Source organism: Vipera ursinii (genome assembly GCF_947247035.1).
Source record: "Vipera ursinii genome assembly, chromosome: 4".
Classification (NCBI taxonomy): domain Eukaryota; kingdom Metazoa; phylum Chordata; class Lepidosauria; order Squamata; family Viperidae; genus Vipera; species Vipera ursinii.
Genome location: NC_139514.1, coordinates 119,388,069 through 119,407,283, shown reverse-complemented (window position 1 = coordinate 119,407,283; position 19,215 = coordinate 119,388,069). Strand labels below are relative to the sequence as shown.

General features: G+C 48.3%; 1 protein-coding gene across 1 annotated transcript in view; it reads right to left on the bottom strand.

The window, feature by feature from the left end:
• Nucleotides 1-2,095: 2,095 nt before the first annotated feature.
• The window catches only part of TSC22D1 (TSC22 domain family member 1), a 58,158-nt gene continuing 41,038 nt past the window's right edge, over nt 2,096-19,215 (bottom strand). Inside the window, exons 2-3 of the mRNA XM_083362311.1 lie at nt 6,135-6,186; nt 2,096-3,172 (exon numbers count right to left, since the gene is read on the bottom strand). Coding sequence (XP_083218437.1) covers nt 2,912-3,172; nt 6,135-6,186 — 313 coding nt within the window. The 3' untranslated portion in view covers nt 2,096-2,911. The remainder of the gene's footprint in view (nt 3,173-6,134; nt 6,187-19,215) is intronic.

Genomic DNA, 19,215 nt, shown 5'->3' with positions numbered 1-19,215 from the left:
TTTGACAAAGGAACCAAATCCCAGAGAGGCAACACGCTTTTTCCCTGGACTAATAGCCAGATATGGTAGTTATTAAGACACTGGCCAAAAATGGAGGATCTGGAGATCTAATCCTGCGTTCGTCCCAAATATGCTTTTTCACAAGGCAACTGGACTTTCTTGTTTTCATTTGAAGACGTCACCCAAACCACTTTCGAAATCCAGTTTTCACTTGCTGAAAGATTGTTTCCAGGAGTCAACATGAACTTGAAGGCACAAATTACTGGACAGCCATCTCATAGAGACACAAGTCTCATCTTAGGGAAGACCTAGGTGGAACTAAGAAGTTTCCTGACAGGGAGATCAACCAACCAGGGGAACAGTTTCCCTCCAGAAGTTGTGGGTGCTCCAACCCTGGAGGGTTTTAAGAGGAGACCAGACAGCCTTTTGTCTGAAATGGTACAGGATCCCCTGCCTCAGCAGGGGGTTGGACTAGATGACCTCCAAGGCCCCTTCCATCTCTGATGTTCTGTGCTCTAAGTCCCTCCCACAACTGTAGAATCCTGTAATTCTTGATGTCCCTAAAGCCATTTGTGATTTGTCAGGCCCTGTACCATTTCTCCAACGCTACACACGGACCATTTCCTATCGCACAAAGACCAGTAAGGTGAGTGGCTCAGATTTTCAGTGGGAAAACGGGTGAAAGCAAACAAGAGGGCCAGCTGCATTTCTGAGAAGAGATCCTGTTTAACATCTGGTAAACAATCTGGAACTGCAATTCAGAGAGAAGGAAGTCTGCACATCACAGGGAGCCACAAGTTTGTTTTAAGTGACAAGCAAAACAAATGAGCCTCTAAGTTGGGCCTGACTGGTAAAAAGTTCCCAAACTGTCCCTAATCTAGTTAGCTAAGTTTCATGTTCTTTTCTCTGCTGGGAAGAGTATGGAAGGAAGCCGTCGACCAAGTGAACTTTAAAAAGGGATCCATGGTTTTGTTTTGTTCCTTTAATTCCAAAGTGAAAATTCTCAAGTTACATCTGCAATGGTGACAAACCACAAGCCATGCTTGCTTATAAACGTGATAGCGGCCCAGCCATAGTTTTTGTCTGTGTAACCGAGTCTCTACAAGACCCCTGCTGCAATCCTCTCTCGTAATTTCTCTGGGATGCAAAATAAAGAGTTGCTGGTACCCCATCTTGCGGGATTAGTGAAGGATAATTCAAACAATAACCCATGTGAAGTATTTCGAGTAACGCTCAGCATTGCCTGACGTCCAATCCATTTAATGGCGACTGGAAGGAGGATGCCTTAAGAACGTTACGACGCCATGTCGGCCAGATTTAGCTAAAAGGGCTGGTTATTGTGACAATTATCACTTTAGTTGTGCACCACCTCTTTCGAAGGACCAAATTGCCTTTTCTACCCCATGTCAAAGCATCAGATTAGCCAAACCAAGGTTTTCCATTTTCCCTTCTGGTTGAAATCACCACTTTGAATTTTTTTTTTTTTTGCATAAGTCATTTTGCGGTAGGAACACAATTTTAATATTTGGCTGTTAAAAAACTCTCTAGCCATTTTTTTTAACAAAAAAAAAATAGGTTTTGCAAAACCAAAAGGCCTGGTTGTATCTAGGTTTTGGCTGAACTCATGGCAGGCAAGAGTCCCCTCAAATCACAGCTTCTATATCAACATGGTATGCTTTATTAGAAGTTGACAAGTGCAATCGTTAAATATACTGGTATTTTACCATTTTCCTCCCAATGAAATCTCCCAGAACATGCACAAGAACATATGCATCCTATTACACAGATCGTATGCCCCATCCAAAATGTGGAGGAATTAAATTTTAAGATTTTGCTTTGGTGAGCTCATCCCTGTTCTTCCCCCCCCCCCCCCGGCCTTCCCACATCCACACGGGAACTGCAAAGGACAGCCTTTGACTTCAATATATTCATTTTTCCAAGGCAACTTTTAGAACTGACATAAACAGCACCAGATGATTTCCAGAGAGCTCGTAACAGGTGCAAAATTGAATCCATGTAGTGTCCAAAAAAAAACAAAAACCAGAATAAAACTTAAAAAAAACGAAGCAAAAAAAAAATCACTTATCCAAACTGGTTCAGTTCACTCTTAAATTCACTCTGTACAACTGAATGGAATAGTTACAGTTCCTATTTTACAAAGTAATTATACACTAAATACACAAATATACATTAAGCAAACAAACCTTCATCAGACCATCCTATGTCACAGCATATATATATATATATTTTTTAACCTACCGATTCCTCTCCTAGAAAATAGGCGATTTTTTTTCTTTTGTTTTTGCACTTTCCTTGGCTAGAGAAAATGAGTGCACATCTGCTTTTTCTTTTTCTTTTTTTTTAAGACTGCAGGCTCCAAAAGCCCCTTCCCCCTTTTACCGTCCCTGTTTCCCCACATTTCCTTCTTCCCCTGTCTTATTCCTTTGGCTTCCGGATGGAAAGCTAGAGAAGGGGGGGGGGCTTCATCCCCACTTTCCCAGCCAAGGCCTTCACATTTCCAGGCCCAAAAGCGCTTGCATTCATCACGGCACTACACGGAAGGTTTAGAGGGAAAAAAAATAAGCTTCAGGCACACGTACGTTATTTTTGTAACCAGCCGCTGCAGAAGCTGCCCAAGTCGCCCAGTGCATTGGTGCTAATTCCCTGAAGGGTGTCAAGACCCTCCCTCCCACCCCCAATTTTTTAAAAAAAAAAACAAACTCTAAAAGAAACATTTCAATCCTCTCCTGCTGCCCCCTGAACAGCTTAATACTGCGGAAGAGTTTTCATAACTGGGGTGGGTCGGGGTGAGGTGGGGGGAACAGCATGCAGAGACTGCTGGATTCCTGCAGTCCAGCCTCAGCAGAGTCCAAGGGTGCCGAAATCTTGAAAGGGGGTGCCGGCTGGACTACTACGCCGAGGGTCCGGAGCTTGGAGGCGCAGGCTGGGAAGGCTGTAGAGTCGTCCCTGGCGTTTGTGAAGACGCCGCCGGAGAAGAGCTGGCCGGCAATTGTGCCTGGAACTGAGCCAGCTGTTCTGGACTGGCTAAAGTTTTCAACAAGTTATTCTCCTGCTCCAGCTGGTTGTTTTTCTCAATGAGTTCTTTGATCTGCTCTTTCAGCACCTCAACTTCCTCTCGCACGGCGTACATCAAGTGGCTCTTCACCAGATCCTGGAAAACAGAAGCAGAAGGGGGAAGAAAAAAAAGAGTTGCACCAACAGTGGGAGATGCTGGCAAGGCCTGTCAAGAATGGGGACGGTCTACATCCAAAGGGCCCCTCTGCTTGAATGCCACCCTCGAGATTGACCCATTCCACCTCTCTCTACACCAGGGGTCTTCAAACTTGGCCCTTTTATGACTTGTGGACTTCAACTACCCAGAATTCCTCAGCCAGCACAGGCCTTAAAAGTTGCCAAGGATGGATATCCTTGCACTAAACCAGGGGTCTTCAAACTGGGCCCTTTTATGACTTGTGGACTTCAACTCCCAGAATTCCTCAGCCAGCACAGGCCTTAAAAGTTGCCAAGGATGGATATCCTTGCACTAAACCAGGGGTCTTCAAACTGGGCCCTTTTATTCGCTCCTTTCGCCGCGACCTCAAGACGTTTCTGTTTGTACAAGCCGGCCTAGCCTGATGGGGATTGGTGGGGTTTTTTAATTTTTTGTTTTAATTTTAAATTGTTGTTTTAGAATTTTATTCCAACTGTTTTAATATGGGCAATTATTTAATCTTGTTTTAACGTTTGTATGTAGTATTTTATTCTGCCCTGTGAACCGCCCTGAGTCCTCAGGGGAGAAGGGCGGTATATAAATATTATTAAATTAAATTAAAATTAAATTAAATTTTATGACTTGTGGACTTCAACTACCCAGAATTCCTCAGCCAGCACAGGCCTTAAAAGTTGCCAAGGATGGATATCCTTGCACTAAACCAGGGGTCTTCAAACTGGGCCCTTTTATGACTTGTGGACTTCAACTACCCAGAATTCCTCAGCCAGGCACACGTGCCTGGCTGAGGAATTCTGGGTAGTTGAAGTCCATGTCATAAAAGGGCCAAGTTTTAAGACCTCTGCTCTACACAAATGAAGGGTTCCTGTTGCTCTCAGAGCTTGGTGGTTTTCTTGCAGACGTTTCATGACCCAAACTAGGTAGCATCATCAGTTCATTGATGATGGGTTAGGTTAGACACTGATGAGGTTCCCAAGATGGGGCCTTAAACATCTGCAAGGAAACCACCAAGCTCAGACAGCACCAAGGACCCCACAGTCCTCCTCCTTCTCCTCTCCATAAACCCCACTCCCTTCTTGCACTGATGATGCAAATATTCCCTTTTATTGGTGTTTACACCTAAGCAGCCTGAAGCAGGTTGCAAGGAATTAAAATACACAGAAAAACATCACAAACCCAGACCTGGATGACTGAGAATCTCCACAGACATCACACACCCAGATTTGGACCCAGATAAAGGATTCAGATTTTTTTTTGCAATCCCTTTATCTTAGGCCCAACAGCCAATTCTCATTTTAACACTTTCCCACTCAGATGCTCATTTTAAAACCTTTTCGTTTGCAAAACTCCGGGAAACCGACTCGATCAGAGAACACCAACTCCAGCCCTTGGGGGAAGATGATGTATACTGGGAATATTCTTCGTGTATCCAACTTAACCATTAACATCCCCAAGCTCTTACCCATTTAAAAGATCCCAACCGTTGACTGGAGGAGCCTTGGGCTTGCAACACAACACAAATCATCCTCAAGGTTTTAAATGCTGAACTTCCCTTCCGCTGAAGGTTAACGCAAAGCTGTCCCCACAAGGACACTTAGTTAGGCAGGGTGGAGGGCGACTTTTCCCTGGCAAATTTGGCGGGACGGGAGGGACGGGCTTCGCTCCTCTTGCGGACCTCAGCGCCACTCCAGTTTCACGGGTATTAGATGGGTTCCCAGAACGGGGTTCCCGTTTGGCAGCGGGACTACAAGGCTAAATTGTCCAGCCTTTGGGGGGGGGAGGGGATGTCCTGGATTAAGAATAATGGGGGGGGGGGAAGGAGGGCGATAACCTGATCTCTTGAGTGTCTTTTGGGCCTTTCCTTCCGGAGCAAAGCAGTCCAGCTGACTGGGAAGATCCAGCCTTAATTTTGGATCAGACACAACAGGCCCCGCCTGAAACACTCCGGGGTTGTTGCATCACTGCTTTTTCCTCCGGGCTCAGAGCATCAAGGATGCTGCTCTAGGGCTTTACGATGGTGGTGGCTGCAGCTGGCTTTTTTTGGGGGGGGAAGGGAAGCCTTTCCTAGTTTTTTTTGGGGGGGCTCTGGGCCCCGATTGCTTCCCTGCCCCTCCTCTCCAGGGCGCCCCATGCGCGCCCCCCCCATGCCCACCTCCTGGGCTGCAGCTCAGTCTGTCTGGTGGGAGGAAGGAAAAGAGGGGGGGGAGATAAGGTCGCTTGCCGCATTTCCCTCCCCACCATCCCCCTCTGACGTCAGGCCGGGCGAGGAAGACCGCCTCCCTAGCTGATCCTTCCGCCAATCAGCGGGGCCGCCCTATTTATAGCTGGGGGTTACACTTCAACTTTGCCTAGCAACAGAGGAGGAGGAGGAGGAGGAGGAGTGGGGGGAAGAAAAAGGAGGGGGGGAGGAGGAAGATCCCGGGAGATGGGGGCTCCTTGCAGCATTCCGGCAACAAAAGCGCAAAACAATTTTGGAGACGGGGAGCAAAAAAAAAAAAGGGGGGGAGGGAAAATAATAACAACGGGGAGGGGGAGATCAATCAATCTGCAGATGACAAGAGCGCCCTCCTCCTCCTCCTCGCCCCCTAAGAGAATTAAAGGCTCTTTTTCTCCGCTTTCTTCCCCCCCCCCCCGCTCTCCCCATGATCCTTGCCGCTGACCCCCCACCTGCTTTGGGGGGGCCGATGCAAACAGGACGGCGAGGTTTCTTCCCCCCCCCCGTCCGCCGGACGAAGCGACCCCGGTCCGTCTCCTCCTTCGGGAAGGGGGGCGCCGGCTCTGCAGCACCAGGGAGGGAGGGAGGGAGGAGGGTGACCCCTGGACCCTCCCGCTTCCCATCGGCTAATCCCAGCCAGCCAGCCAGTCCCCCGTCCACCCACCCATCCTCCCCGCCCCCCCCACCTACCATGGCTTGCTCGATTTTGTTGTCGATGGCGACCACGCTGGCCCCGGAGGAGCTGCAAGACACAAACGGGGAAGGGAGGAAGGAAGGAAGGAAGGAAGGAAGGAAGGAAGGAAGGAAGGAAGGAAGGAAGGAAAAGAGAGAGAGAGAAAGAAAGAAAGAAAGGAAGGGAGGAAGAGAGAGAGAGAAAGGAAGGGAGGGAGGGAGGGAGGGAAAGAGAGAGAGAAAGGAAGGAAGGAAGGGAAAGAGAGAGAGAGAAAGAAAGGAAGGAAGGGAGGAAGGGAGGGAGAGAGAGAGAGAAAGGAAGGAAGGGAGGGAGGGAGGGAGGGAGGGAGGGAGGGAAAGAGAGACAGAAAGAAAGAAAGGAAGGGAGGGAGGGAGAGAGAAAGGAAGGAAGGAAGGAAGGAAGGAAGGAAGGAAGGAAGGAAGGAAGGAAGGAAGGAAGAAGGCCAGGTTAGCAGCGGCCGAGAGGGGCGCGGGCGCGCGGCTCGGGAAGCCCCCTCCTCCTCCTCCTCCGGCTGTCAGGCTCCGTCCGGCCTGCTCGCTCGCTCGCCCGCCGGGCTTTGGGCTGCTGCTGCTGCTGCCTTTACCTACTGTCGAGGCTGAGCGCGGCGCTGTCGGTGCCCAGCAAGGAGGAGAGGAAGGAGATGGAGAAGTGCCGCAGCTGGTAGACGCCGAGATCCATCGCCCCCGGCCGGCCGGCCGGCTGCGGCAGCAGGGGCCGGGATGGCGATCCCCGCGGGGGAAGAAGGAGCGCGCCGACAATGCGCCAAAGGGCCCGCCCGCCGCCCGCCGCTTCGCCGGCTGCCCGGAGCCTGGCGGGGCCTCTCGCCCGCTCGCCCGATGCATTGGCAAGGCAGGCGCGGCGCTCATTGGCCCGTCGGGGCCCCGGACACGCCTCCCCGGGCCCGCCCTCGCCCCGCCCCCTCGCTCCCCCTCCCCTCCCCGTGCGGGGAAGCGCGCCGCGCGAAAGGGATCCGAGGGGAGCCAGCCGGGCTTGGCGTCTCCGGGCTTCTCCCCAAAAGAAGAAGAAGAAAAAGAAGAAGAAGAAAGAAGAAGGAGAAGGAGGAGAAGAAGAAGAAGAACCCCAAACCTTCAAGGGAGCCAGGAAGGGAGGGGGAGCTGCCCCCCCCAGTCCGATAAGGGGCATCTTCCAAACTGGCCCCCTCCCGCTTTCAAGTCCGCTCCAGCCGTGGAGCCAGGCGCGACGGGGGATTGCTCCGCGCGTGGGAAAGAAAGCGAAAGGACGCGGAGGAGCTCGGCGGGGCGGGGTGGGGGGGAGAAACGGGGAGGGGGCTTTCTTCTCCCCTTTCCCCCCCCCCACCCCGCTTTGCAAGGCTGCATTGCACTAACCCAGGGGTAGGCAACCTCGGCTCTTTTAGGACTCATGGACTTCAACTCCCAGAATTCCTGAGCCAGCTTGGCTGGCTCAGGAATTCTGGGAGTTGAAGTCCATGAGTCCTAAAAGAGCCGAGGTTGCCTACCCCTGCACTAACTGCTGGTTGCTTAGCCGCTCCGAGGGCGCCCTCTAATGGCCGCTGGAGGAAAGGCAGAAACGGCCTCGCCGCGACTCCTTCCCCCCTCCCCCCCGCAGCCGGGGTGGGGAGGGGGGGCTTCTGGAAAAGCTGGGGGGGGGTCTTTAGGATAGAGAGGGGGGGCTTGGAAATCGGGCTTTGGTTGCTACTATAGGTGTAGTTCTCAACTTGCAACCACGACTGAGCTCAACATTTCCGTGGCTAAGCTAAGGCAGTTGTCGAGTTTTGCCCCATTTTGCGACCTCTCTTGCCAAGGTCGTTAACGTGGTTCGCTGCAGCTGCGAAGTTGGGAAGGCGTTTCGGCGAATTTGGTTTCCCCACTGACTTTGCTCATCAGAGGTTCACCAAGGGGGGGGGGTTCGTCACATAAATAAGTGCCGGTTGCCAAGCAACCAAACATTAGTCACGTGACCACGGGGAGGCTGCAACCGTTTCAAGGGCTGAAACAGTCGCAAGTCATTTTTTTTTCCCCCGGGGCTCTTTTTCACACTTACGACCGTCGCAGCATCCCCGTGGATCACGTGATCAAAATTCAGACACTTGGCAACTGACTCGTATTTATGACGGTTGCAGTGTCCCGGGGGGGGGGGTCACATGATCTTTTTAGACAAGCAAAGTCAATGGGGAAACCAGATTCACTTAACAACCGTGTGACTAATTTAACAGCTGCAGTGATTCACTTAACAACGGTGGCAAGGAAGGTCGTAAGAGGAGGCAAAACTCACTTAACCAATGTCTCGCTTAGCAATGGAAATTTTGGGCTGAATTGCAGCCGTAAGTCAAGGACTACCTGATTGGATTTCACTCTCCCTGTTCCCCAAAACTTTTTTCCCATCCCTTCAAAATTAAAATGCCCGTTTTATCCAGCCATCAAGGTATTTCCAGGCCAGCTTGCGCTAAAAAAGAGCAAAATTTCCCTAAGAAAATAATAGCAAACACACTTCAAATGTTCAAAAATGTTCAAAAAGGCAGTGCTACAGTTGCAAACTGCTTCATTCAGTCCTTGGTTTAATGCCAGGATAATTCAAAACATCTTAAGAATAAAGTTCCCTCCTTCTGGACCAATTCCAACATGGAATTCGTAAGGACAAAAGTGGGACATTAAGCGTCAAAACTCACATCAATTTTTGCCCTGAGTGGCTTTTAACTTTTTTTTTTTTTAGCTGTGCAGTTATGACACAGTTCGGAGTTAGGAGAAACCCACAAGAAAACAACAAACTTCGCTGTCACTTCCCCTTTTTCCTACAGAAACTGACCCAACCTTTATATATATATTTTCCCGTCACAATAGAAACGGGTTGTTTGTGTTCCTTGCCACATTTACTGCAAAAGGTCATCAGGTTTTTTTTTCCAACAACGCTCTGCAATTTTCCCACGTTTCGTGTCTTGAAGGATTCAGAAAGGAAAATTGGGGAAGCATCAACACATTTCAAGGCTGTTTCTTCGGTGTTTATTGCCACAAACGCACAAGATTCTTCTGCTTGTTATTTCATCTCCAGAGCTTAAACTGCACAGCTGGGTCTTCTGCCTTGTGTGTGTGGGGGGAAATCTTATCCTTTGCAAGAAGTTAAATTATGTCACATGAATGTCAATCCAAAGCACATCTGGCTGATGCCTTTCTTAGAGGAAACAGCAAGAAATGTAATTGCCTACGGCTCGAACATATACTTTTTTTTTAAAGTATTCTAGTTATAATGTCATCAGCTTCAACATCATTCACAAGGGAACTGAAATGAAATATTTGGGACCTGGTGGAAAAGGACTGTTCACAAGCAGCTATCCAAAAAACTTTTTTCTTTCTTTCTTTCTTTCTTTCTTTCTTTCTTTCTCTCTTTCTTTCTTTCTTTCTTTATTTCAGAAATGGCTAATATATTTATGCCAAAGCAAAAAGTTGAGGTTGTATGTACCTCATCACGGAGACTTGGTTGGGGCCAGAGGGTGGGGTCCCTTTGGTTGATCTTTGCCCACCAGGCTTCCGGGTGCTACACCAGCCTCGAGCTCAGGGTAGGGGTGGGGGAGTGGCGGTGATCGTTAGGGAGACCTTATGTCCGCGGGAGACCACCGTTCCTCAGATAGTCGGGTGTGAGTCTCTCTTTATGAGATTTGGCTCTGGGGCGCAGTTGGGCTTGCTGCTCGTGTACATTTCGCCTAGTCGCGTAGCGGCAGCCCTGCCCGAGCTGCTCGATGTCCTCTCAGGGTTGGTGGTTGAGTTCCCCAAACTTATAGTTTTGGGAGACGTCAACCTACCATCCCTGGGAGGTTCATCTGAGCTTGCTCGGGAGTTCATGGCTTCCATGACGGCCATGGACCTGACGCAGGTAATTTCTGAGCCAACTCATGAGGGAGGCCACACCCTTGACCTGATTTTCTTATCTGGACGGTGGTTGGATGATCTTGGTGGGGGCTTTCCACTTACTATGCCCCTGTCATGGACCGATCATCACCTCCTGCGGCTGGTCTTCCATTTTGCCACCCCTCGCCGTGGAGGTACGGAGCCAACTAGATGGTACCGCCCCAGACGCCTAATGGATCCTGAGAGATTCCAAGCGGCGCTGGGGTCTCCACCTGCCTCCATTGCTCACAGCTCGGCGGATGCCTTAGTGGAAGCCTGGGAAAGGGCAGCCACTGAGGCACTCGACCGGGTTGTACCCTTGCGGCCCCTGACCCGGCGCAGATCCCAGCGAGCTCCATGGTTCTCCGCGGAGCTCCGGGAGATGAAGCGGCGGAAACGGGGCCTAGAGAGCTGCTGGAGGTCCAGCCGATCTGAACCCGACCGATTGCGGTTAAGAACCTATATTAGGTCTTACCTCGCTGCGATGAGGGAGGCGAGGTGTAATTACTTCTCTACCCTCATCGCGTCCGCAGACAATCGCCCGGCCGCCTTGTTTAGGGTGACTCGCTCCCTTCTTAATCAGGAGGTGAGGGAGGATCCCTTGCAGGGTCGTGCCGAGGAGTTTGGTCAACATCTGTTGGATAAAATCGCTCGGATTCGGACCGGTTTGGACTCCAGCTGGGCAGAGTCTGACGATCAGGACACGGGCGGTCTTGTCAATGTTATCTGGGAGGAGTTCGATTCTGTGACCCCTGATGAAGTGGACAGGATTATGGGGAAGCTGAGTTCCACCACATGCTTATTGGACCCGTGCCCTTCTTGGCTGGTTTACGCAGCTAGGGAGAGGACACGAGGCTGGCTCCAGGCGGTTATATCTGCTTCTTTGAGTGAGGGTTATTTCCCCACCGTCTTGAAGGAGGCGGTGGTGAGACCTCTCCTCAAGAAGCCTGCCTTGGACCCAGCTGTATTGAACAACTTCCGTCCAGTCTCCAACCTTCGCTTTCTTGCGAAGGTTGTTGAGAGTGTGGTGGCGCATCAGCTCCCTCTGGTCCTGGATGAAGCGGATTATCTGGACCCTTACCAATCGGGTTTCAGGCCCGGGCACAGCACGGAGACGGCATTGGTCGCTCTGGTGAATGATCTCTGGAGGGCTCGGGATAGGGGGTATTCCTCTGTCCTAGTCCTATTAGACCTCTCGGCGGCTTTTGATACCATCGACCATGGTATCCTGCTGCAGCGTCTCAGGGGATTGGGAGTGGGAGGCACGGTTTTTCAGTGGTTCTCCTCCTATCTCCTGGGACGCTCGCAGTCGGTGTTGGCAGGGGGGCAGAGGTCGACCCCTAGGACTCTCGCTTGTGGAGTTCCTCAGGGGTCGGTCCTCTCGCCTCTCCTGTTCAACATCTATATGAAGCCGCTGGGTGAGATCATTCGTGGTTTTGGAGTTGGGTATCATCAATATGCTGATGATACCCAACTTTTTATTTCGACCCCAAACCACCCCAGTGATGCCCTCGCTGTGATGTCCCGTTGCCTGGAGGCGGTTCGGGTCTGGATGGGGAGGAACAGACTTCAACTCAACCCTGACAAGACTGAGTGGCTGTACATTCCGGCTTCCCGAGACACCTGGGATGTTCCACCTCTTTCTATGGGGGGTGAGCTTTTACCCCCTGTGGATAGGGCTCGCAACTTGGGAGTCCTCCTAGATTCACGACTCACTTTGGAGGATCACATAGTGGCCGTGACTAGGGGGGCTTTTGCCCAGGTTCGCCTGGTGCGCCAGTTGCGGCCCTATCTGGATCGGGAGGCCTTGTGTACGGTCACTCATGCGCTCGTGACCTCTCGCCTAGACTACTGTAACGCTCTCTACATGGGACTTCCCTTGAAGACTGCTCGGAGGCTCCAACTGGTACAGAATGCGGCCGCGAGAGTTGTCTTGGGAGTTTCCCGGTACTCCCATGTTACACCTTTGCTCCGTGAGCTGCATTGGTTGCCAGTTGTCTTCCGGGTAAGGTTCAAGGTTTTGGTTATGATCTTTAAGTCCCTACATGGCATGGGTCCGCGATACCTCGAGGACCACCTGCTGCCGGCGTCGACTCCCCTCCGCCCTGTGCGCGCCCACAGAGAGGGCCTCCTCAGGGTGCCTCCTGTCAAGGAATGTCGACTGGTGGCCCCCAGGGGGAGGGCCTTCTCTGTGGGTGCTCCGGCGTTATGGAATCAACTGCCGGTCGAGCTCCGGATGGCATCAGACCTCCGATCCTTCCGTCGCGGGTTGAAGACCCATTTATTTGAACTAGCGGGTCTGGCCTGATGGGGGTACTTGGGTTTTTTATTGGTTTGTTTTAGTATTCTGGTTTTAACTTGGGCATTAATTTAATTATTTTTTAATGTTTGTATTGGTGTTTATATTTATGCCCTGTGAACCGCCCTGAGTCCCTTTGGGAGAAGGGCGGTATAAAAATCTCAATAAATTAAATTAAATTAATTCTACACCACTAAAGTCAATAGTCAATGCCTTCTCCTTTCTTTCTTTCTTTTTTCTTATAGAAATGGCCAATATATTTATGTGAAAGCAAAAAGTTGAGGTTATATGTACCTTATTCTACTGCACTAAAGAGTCAATAGTCAATGCCTTCTTTCTTTCCTTCCTTCTCTTCATTCAATCATCCTTTCATTCTATCTATCATCTATCATTCTATCTATCTATCTATCTATCTATCTATCTATCTATCTATCTATCTATCTATCTATCTATCTATCTATCATCTATCCCATCCATCTCTATCTATCCCATCCATCTCTATCTATCTATCTATCTATCTATCTATCTATCTATCTATCTATCTATCTATCTATCTATCATCTATCTATCTATCTATACCAATTTATTTGCCACCCATCTTATGTAAAAATATGGATTATTACTGTATATCCAAAGGAGTATGTTCACCACCTTGAGTTACTGATCAAGTAATAAAGGTGGGATAAAAAAAATAGATAAAAATCTAATCAGTGGCTCGCCTTGTTAAAGAATAGAATTGCCTTCTTATTTTTTTCCTAAGCCTAGAGAGATGAAACAACCCTAACCCTAGCATCTTCTAAAATCATCCAGCCATCACTAGCAAGGATGTCTTCTAGGTTTCAATGATGGTTAGATGATGTGCAAAGATGTTTCCAGTTCCCCGTGGGCTGGCTGAGGAATTCTGGGAGCTGAAGTCCACAAGTCTTAAGGTTGCCAAGTTTGAAGACCCCAGCGCTAGACCAACAATTGGCCAACTATGCTGTTGTGAGGGCATTGTGTGGACAAGCAGTTTTCTTCTCAGCTACCAAGATTTAAGAAAACAGATTTTTCAAAAAAAAACAAACCGTGCTAAATGAATTTCATTTAGTATTTAGGGTTTTAATATGCTGCTTGAAAAAATATAATCTGAGACAGAACTCTTTAAACCTAAGCAATTTTTTTTTAAAAAAATACATGAATGTTAAGGAAGAAAGCTGACTGCCTATTTTGTTGATTTTGAGTGACAAAGTGGTTGGGCTTGAATAATGGGGCTGCTTTTCATGACTATTGACTTGAAGGATAGTTCCTAAATATAGTAATATGGAATGAATGGATGATGACGGAAATAAAGTAATGTTTATGGGTCACGCCAAGCAAGCAATACGTCTCCTTGATTTGTGGAATGCACTTATGGATAAATGAATACAGAATATAAATATATAATAAGATAGCATGAGAGGCCATGCTGATGGAGAACATGAATATTTGCATGAAGTCAGTGCTGTTTCATTGGCTGAGAATGTGAACATTTTGGAATGGATGCTGTGTATACACTGTACAAGGCAATGAGGGGCATAGATTTGAAATTAATATCTCAAAAACCAATTTCTTGTTTCACACCCTCAGGTCCTTTGGCTTACTATTTTTCTGCATTTTGCGTAATGTATATGTTTTTAAATCGGTTTCAAACTCATCCTCTCCATCACCTCCTTCGCTTCCTAAATCTGTTCTGATGTTCTGCACTTCCCATCAAGTTTTTCCATTCTTCCCGAGCGCTTTTTTTGGGAAGCAGTCCCATCCCTTTATTTTCTTAAACACAACTGCAACCCAATGTGGTTACACCAACCCTTTTCAAACAATTGCACGCTTTTGTTCCTACTTATCCCTGTGTTTTTTTTCCTCTCTACAGACATCCCTACATATTAAGCTCAACAATGCAGCGCCTGTAGCAAAAGCAGCTACATCAACAGGACTGATGATGTTACCTAGTTGGGTCACAAAAGGTCTGCAAGAAAACAACCAAGCTCAGAGAGCACCAAGGACCCCACAGTCCTCCTCCTCCTCCCCCTTCCTTCGGTCTTCCCTCATCATCTCCTACTCCTCCTCCTCTCTACAACCCCTTCCTTCTAGCACTGATGATGTTACCTAGTTGGGTCACGAAACGTCTGCAAGAAAACAACCAAGTTCAGAGAGCACCAAGGACCCCACAGTCCTCCTCCTCCTCCTCCTCCCCCCTCCCTTCGGTCTTTCCTCATCTTCTCCTCCTCCTCCTCCTCCTCTCTACAACCCCCCTCCCTTCTAGCACTGATGATGTTACCTAGTTGGGTCACGAAACGTCTGCAAGAAAACAACCAAGTTCAGAGAGCACCAAGGACCCCACAGTCCTCCTCCTCCTCCTCCCCCCTCCCTTCGGTCTTTCCTCATCTTCTCCTCCTCCTCCTCCTCCTCTCTACAACCCCCCTCCCTTCTAGCACTGATGATGTTACCTAGTTGGGTCACGAAACGTCTGCAAGAAAACAACCAAGCTCAGAGGGCACCAAAGATGCCTCGCAGCTACATTTGCCAAGTATCAAGCGTATTGTCTATGTTTTCTGAAAAAGCGGTGTAACAGTACAAGCAATTTGGTCTCTACCCACAATCCTCCTCTTCCTGAGCAACAGTCACCAATTCCTTGCAGAAGGATGGTTAGTCCTACGCACGGGCTGTACAGAAGTTGCGTCTTGCAGCTCCTTCTACCATGGACAGTAACCTTTAACCAAGAGACTCTACATGTAACACTCTACTGCGTAACAGATCTCAGGTTTTCAAATACAGCTTCCTAAATTAATCTCCCTTCCACTGCAGGAGTATACTACAACTCCTAAGCCTACTTTTCCCAGAAAAAACTTAACTTCTGCTACTGCTTTGGCTAGAGCCGTCTGCATCAAGCTGAGCAGGACCACCAATCCAGCCAATTTCACAGTACAGAACAAATCATGGCTAAATCAAGATCCACTCCATTTTCCAGGGCGGAAAGGAGAGAAGAAAGGGAAACGTAAAGACGCGGGTTGGAGGAATCACCTCTAGGGAGTCCCTGACTAACAACAGTTCATTTACTGACCGTTTGAAGTTACAACGGCAGTGAAAAAAAGTGACTTATGGCCGTTTTTCACACTTAGACCGTTGCAGCATCCCCGTGGGTCATGTGATCAAAATTCAGACATTTGGAAACTGGCGTGTACTTATGATGGTTGCAGTGTCTTGGGGTCACGTGATCCCCTCTTGCGACCTTCTGACCAGCGAAGTCAACGGGGGAAGCCGGATTCGCTTAACGACCGTGTGACTAACTTCACAACGGCAGCGATTCACTTAACAACCGTGGCAAGAAAGGTCGTAACATGGGGCAAATCTCCCTTAGCGACCATCTCGCTTAGCAACGGAAATTTTGGGCTGAATTGTGGCTCGTAATTTGAGGACCCCCTGTACTGGGCGTGAATGCTCCCCGATCTAAAATAGTAGATTTCCAAGAAAGGTGACTGGCATTCCAGAGACCTCAAAACACCCAGGGCTGCATCAATTTGACAACCGCTGGTGCCACCAAGAGAGGCAAAAATAGAAAATGCACGTACAGTGGGCAATTACTCCGACAATAAGGAGAATCAAGATTAATGCTCAGTTGTGACAACAGAAATTCCACTTGCCAATGTTACGAGGGAAAAGCTAGGCTCTGGACAGTCAGATTTAGCCTGCGCTTGATCTCTCCAGGTTCACTCCCGGGAACCGACTGGATCTACAAATTTAACAGGACACCCTTTAGACGCAAATGATTTGCTTTGTTTTATTTCCTTGAAGCTCACGTCAAGAGAGCCGTCTTTTCAACCCAGCCTTGGAAAAGCAGCCCGAAGATATAGCTCACCTGTGTTTAAAAAAAAAAAAAGCAACTATACAAATACGATGTTCAACCCCCTCCACCATTACCTCTTCAGATGCTGCTCCAGATCCCAAAACATTTTCATGTTTTTTTGGCAAAGAATTTCTTTTCACGGGCCTTCGGATCGTATTTAAGTGCCATGGTCTATATTCTGGCACGGTCAGGGAGCAGAGAGGATTAGCAGGGATGCCGCTGCTACTACCGGTAGTTTGCTGTTGCTAAATCAATCCGTGCTTCCAGGGATCTTAAATGCAAGAATAGATCCAGCAGCGTAAGACGGTCTGGTTATGCTCAAGGGGGGAGGGAGTGGAGGGGGAGAAAGCAAGCAGTGACGTCAGAGAGGCTGGGATCACATGTTGCTCTGTTGTGTAAAGCACTGAAAGAGATTATCATCTCGCTGGCCGGCATTTCTGAGTCTTTCTGAATTACTCATTTGTTTCTCCCGTCTCTGCTTTCCTCAGCTTCCCCCTAAAGCTCAGCCTGATGGGCTCAGGAAGCGGTTGCAATCCAATCTGCACAAAAGCTGGGGTCACAATTTAAGGACTACTTGTACACAAAAGCTGGCAGAGATCTGAGCAAGGTGCCTGCTAACTGTGTATTATTATTATTATTATTATTATTATTATTATTATTATTATTATTATTATTATTATTATTATTATCATCGTCGTCATCAGGGCTTTTTTTCTCATAGAACGCTCAGAACGGAGTTCCGGCACCTTTTTTGGATGGAACCTTGTAGGGTAGGCAAGGCGGGTTGTATGACATGTGTGAGTTCCGGCACCTTTTTCTTTTACAAAAAAAAAGCACTGATTATTATTATTATTTCAAAGAAAGCTTTCAGCGGAGGAACGTCTCCCTTAAGATCCTGGATGGGAAGGCAGCTCTCCTAGTCTTATCTCAACAATCCAGATAGCAGCCTTCAAATATTTGAGGGGCTGCCGCAAAGAAGAGTGGGGGGGGGGTGTTTCAGCCTGTTCTCCAAAGCACCTGAAGGCCAGACCAGAAACAACGGATGGAAACTCATCAAGGTGAGAAGCAGCAACCGGGAACTAAGGAGGAATTTCCCAACAGCGAGAACAATTAACCGGTGGAACAACCTGCCTCCAGAAGTTGCGAACACTCCAACACTGGAAGTTCTTAAGAAGAGACTGGACAGCCATTTGTCTGAAATGGTATAGGATCTCCTGTTTGAGCAGGGGTTGGACTAGAAGACCTCCATGGTCCCTTCCAGCTCTGCTCTTCTTTTCTGTGATTCAGTTCGGAAGAGGCAGAGGCGTAAATTCTCCTTCAAGTCCAAGTTTGATTCCTGGATGACTTCGCCGACACCTGCAATGTTTGATGGATTTTTTGGAGGTGTGGGGTAGGAGTAGGACAAGAGCTAACTAGTTTTTCTACTGCCTCCTTCTTCCTAACTGTATTTCCAACTACTTAGGAGGAGTGCGGGTTCCTCAGGGCTTCTGTTGCTCGGCCCTTCAACCAGTCGTAGGTCCAACTGGGCTTAACTTTTTCAAGACTAGCAGAGTTCTGTCAGGTGCAACAACAGAAAAGGGGGTGATACTGCATTTCTGCATTACGGGAAGTCCTCGACTTAGAAGAGTAACTTTAGTGACCGCTCAAAGTTACAATGGCGACTTATGGCCATTTTTCTCAGACAGGGTCACGTGATCAAAATTCAGAGGCTTGGCAACTGGCATGTACCTATGACAGTTGCAGCATCCCGAGAGGGTCACGTATTCCCCTTTGGTGGCTTTCGGACAAGCAAAGTCCATGGGGAAGCAGGATTCACTTAACAACCAGGTGACTAACTTAAACGGTGGCAAGAGAGATCTTAAATGGGGCAAACCTCACTTAACAACTAAAATGTTGCCCTCCTTCGTGGCAGTATGTTGAGGACTACCTGCACTAAACTGGATAAACCTGCCTGACTTTGCTGTAAGTTATTCAAAAGGCCAAAAGATTCGTCCCTAACCTGAATTTTATGTCAATTCTCATTCATGAAATGACAGGATTTAATCCGAAGCTTGGTAAGCAGCCTTTGCAAGACAATTTCTCCGTACGGGATCAGGCCACACACACACCGTCTTAAATCTCATTTCCTGGCCGTGCTTGCAAAACGCGGTAGAGAGTTAAGCAGCTTAGAAAATAAATTTTAAAAGGTCATATGCATTTCCTCGTGTGCTGGAAACACAGCACCAGCTCAATTAATAAAATCACAGAAGAGTTCCCACTTTTTATGGGGGTTTTCGAGGCATTCTGCTGGCTAATACTCCACCCTCTCCACGGATTACGGTAGAATTACGGAAAAACATCTTCAGATTTATTCTCAGAGGCTGCAAATCTTTCCTGGGCAATTTATTTCTCTTCTTCCTTCATTTTATTTTATTTATTTTTTCTTCCACTAACAATTTCCTAAAAGAGACCTGAGTGAGATCAGACCAGAATATTGCAAGCGCAGCTGGTGATGCAAAGAGGGGAAATTCACAAAACCGTGGTTGTGTATCAGATGTCTGGGGTTAGTCAACAGGACTGTGGGAAAGGGAAGCTCCGGGGCCGCTGTTGTCATCCCCAGGCATGTCAAAACCCACACCGCACAATTTTTCTTCACCTTCGGCAGCTCAGCCTGGATTCCAGTGTTCATTTCCTGTTGCAAATCCCTTAGAGGTTTCATCTGCTCATTACCAACAATACCCCATTTAAGGAACTGCCAACTCAGACAAATCATCAGAAGTGCACAACACCCTGCTCAAGGAACCAGTCAAAGACCATTCCCACCAACACTGACAGGACTTCAAGCCACTAGTTTATAAACATTTATAATTTATAATTTATAAAAATTTATAAACTGCTAAGCTTGTAAGCCGCCCTGAGTCTTCGGAGAAGGGCGGGATATAAATGTAATAAAAATAAAATAAAAATAAAATAAAACAGAGCACCAATGCCCCCCTCCCTTCTGGCACTGATGACATTACCTAGTCTGGTCATGAAACGTCTGCAAGGAAACAAGCAAGCTCAGACAGCAGCAAGGA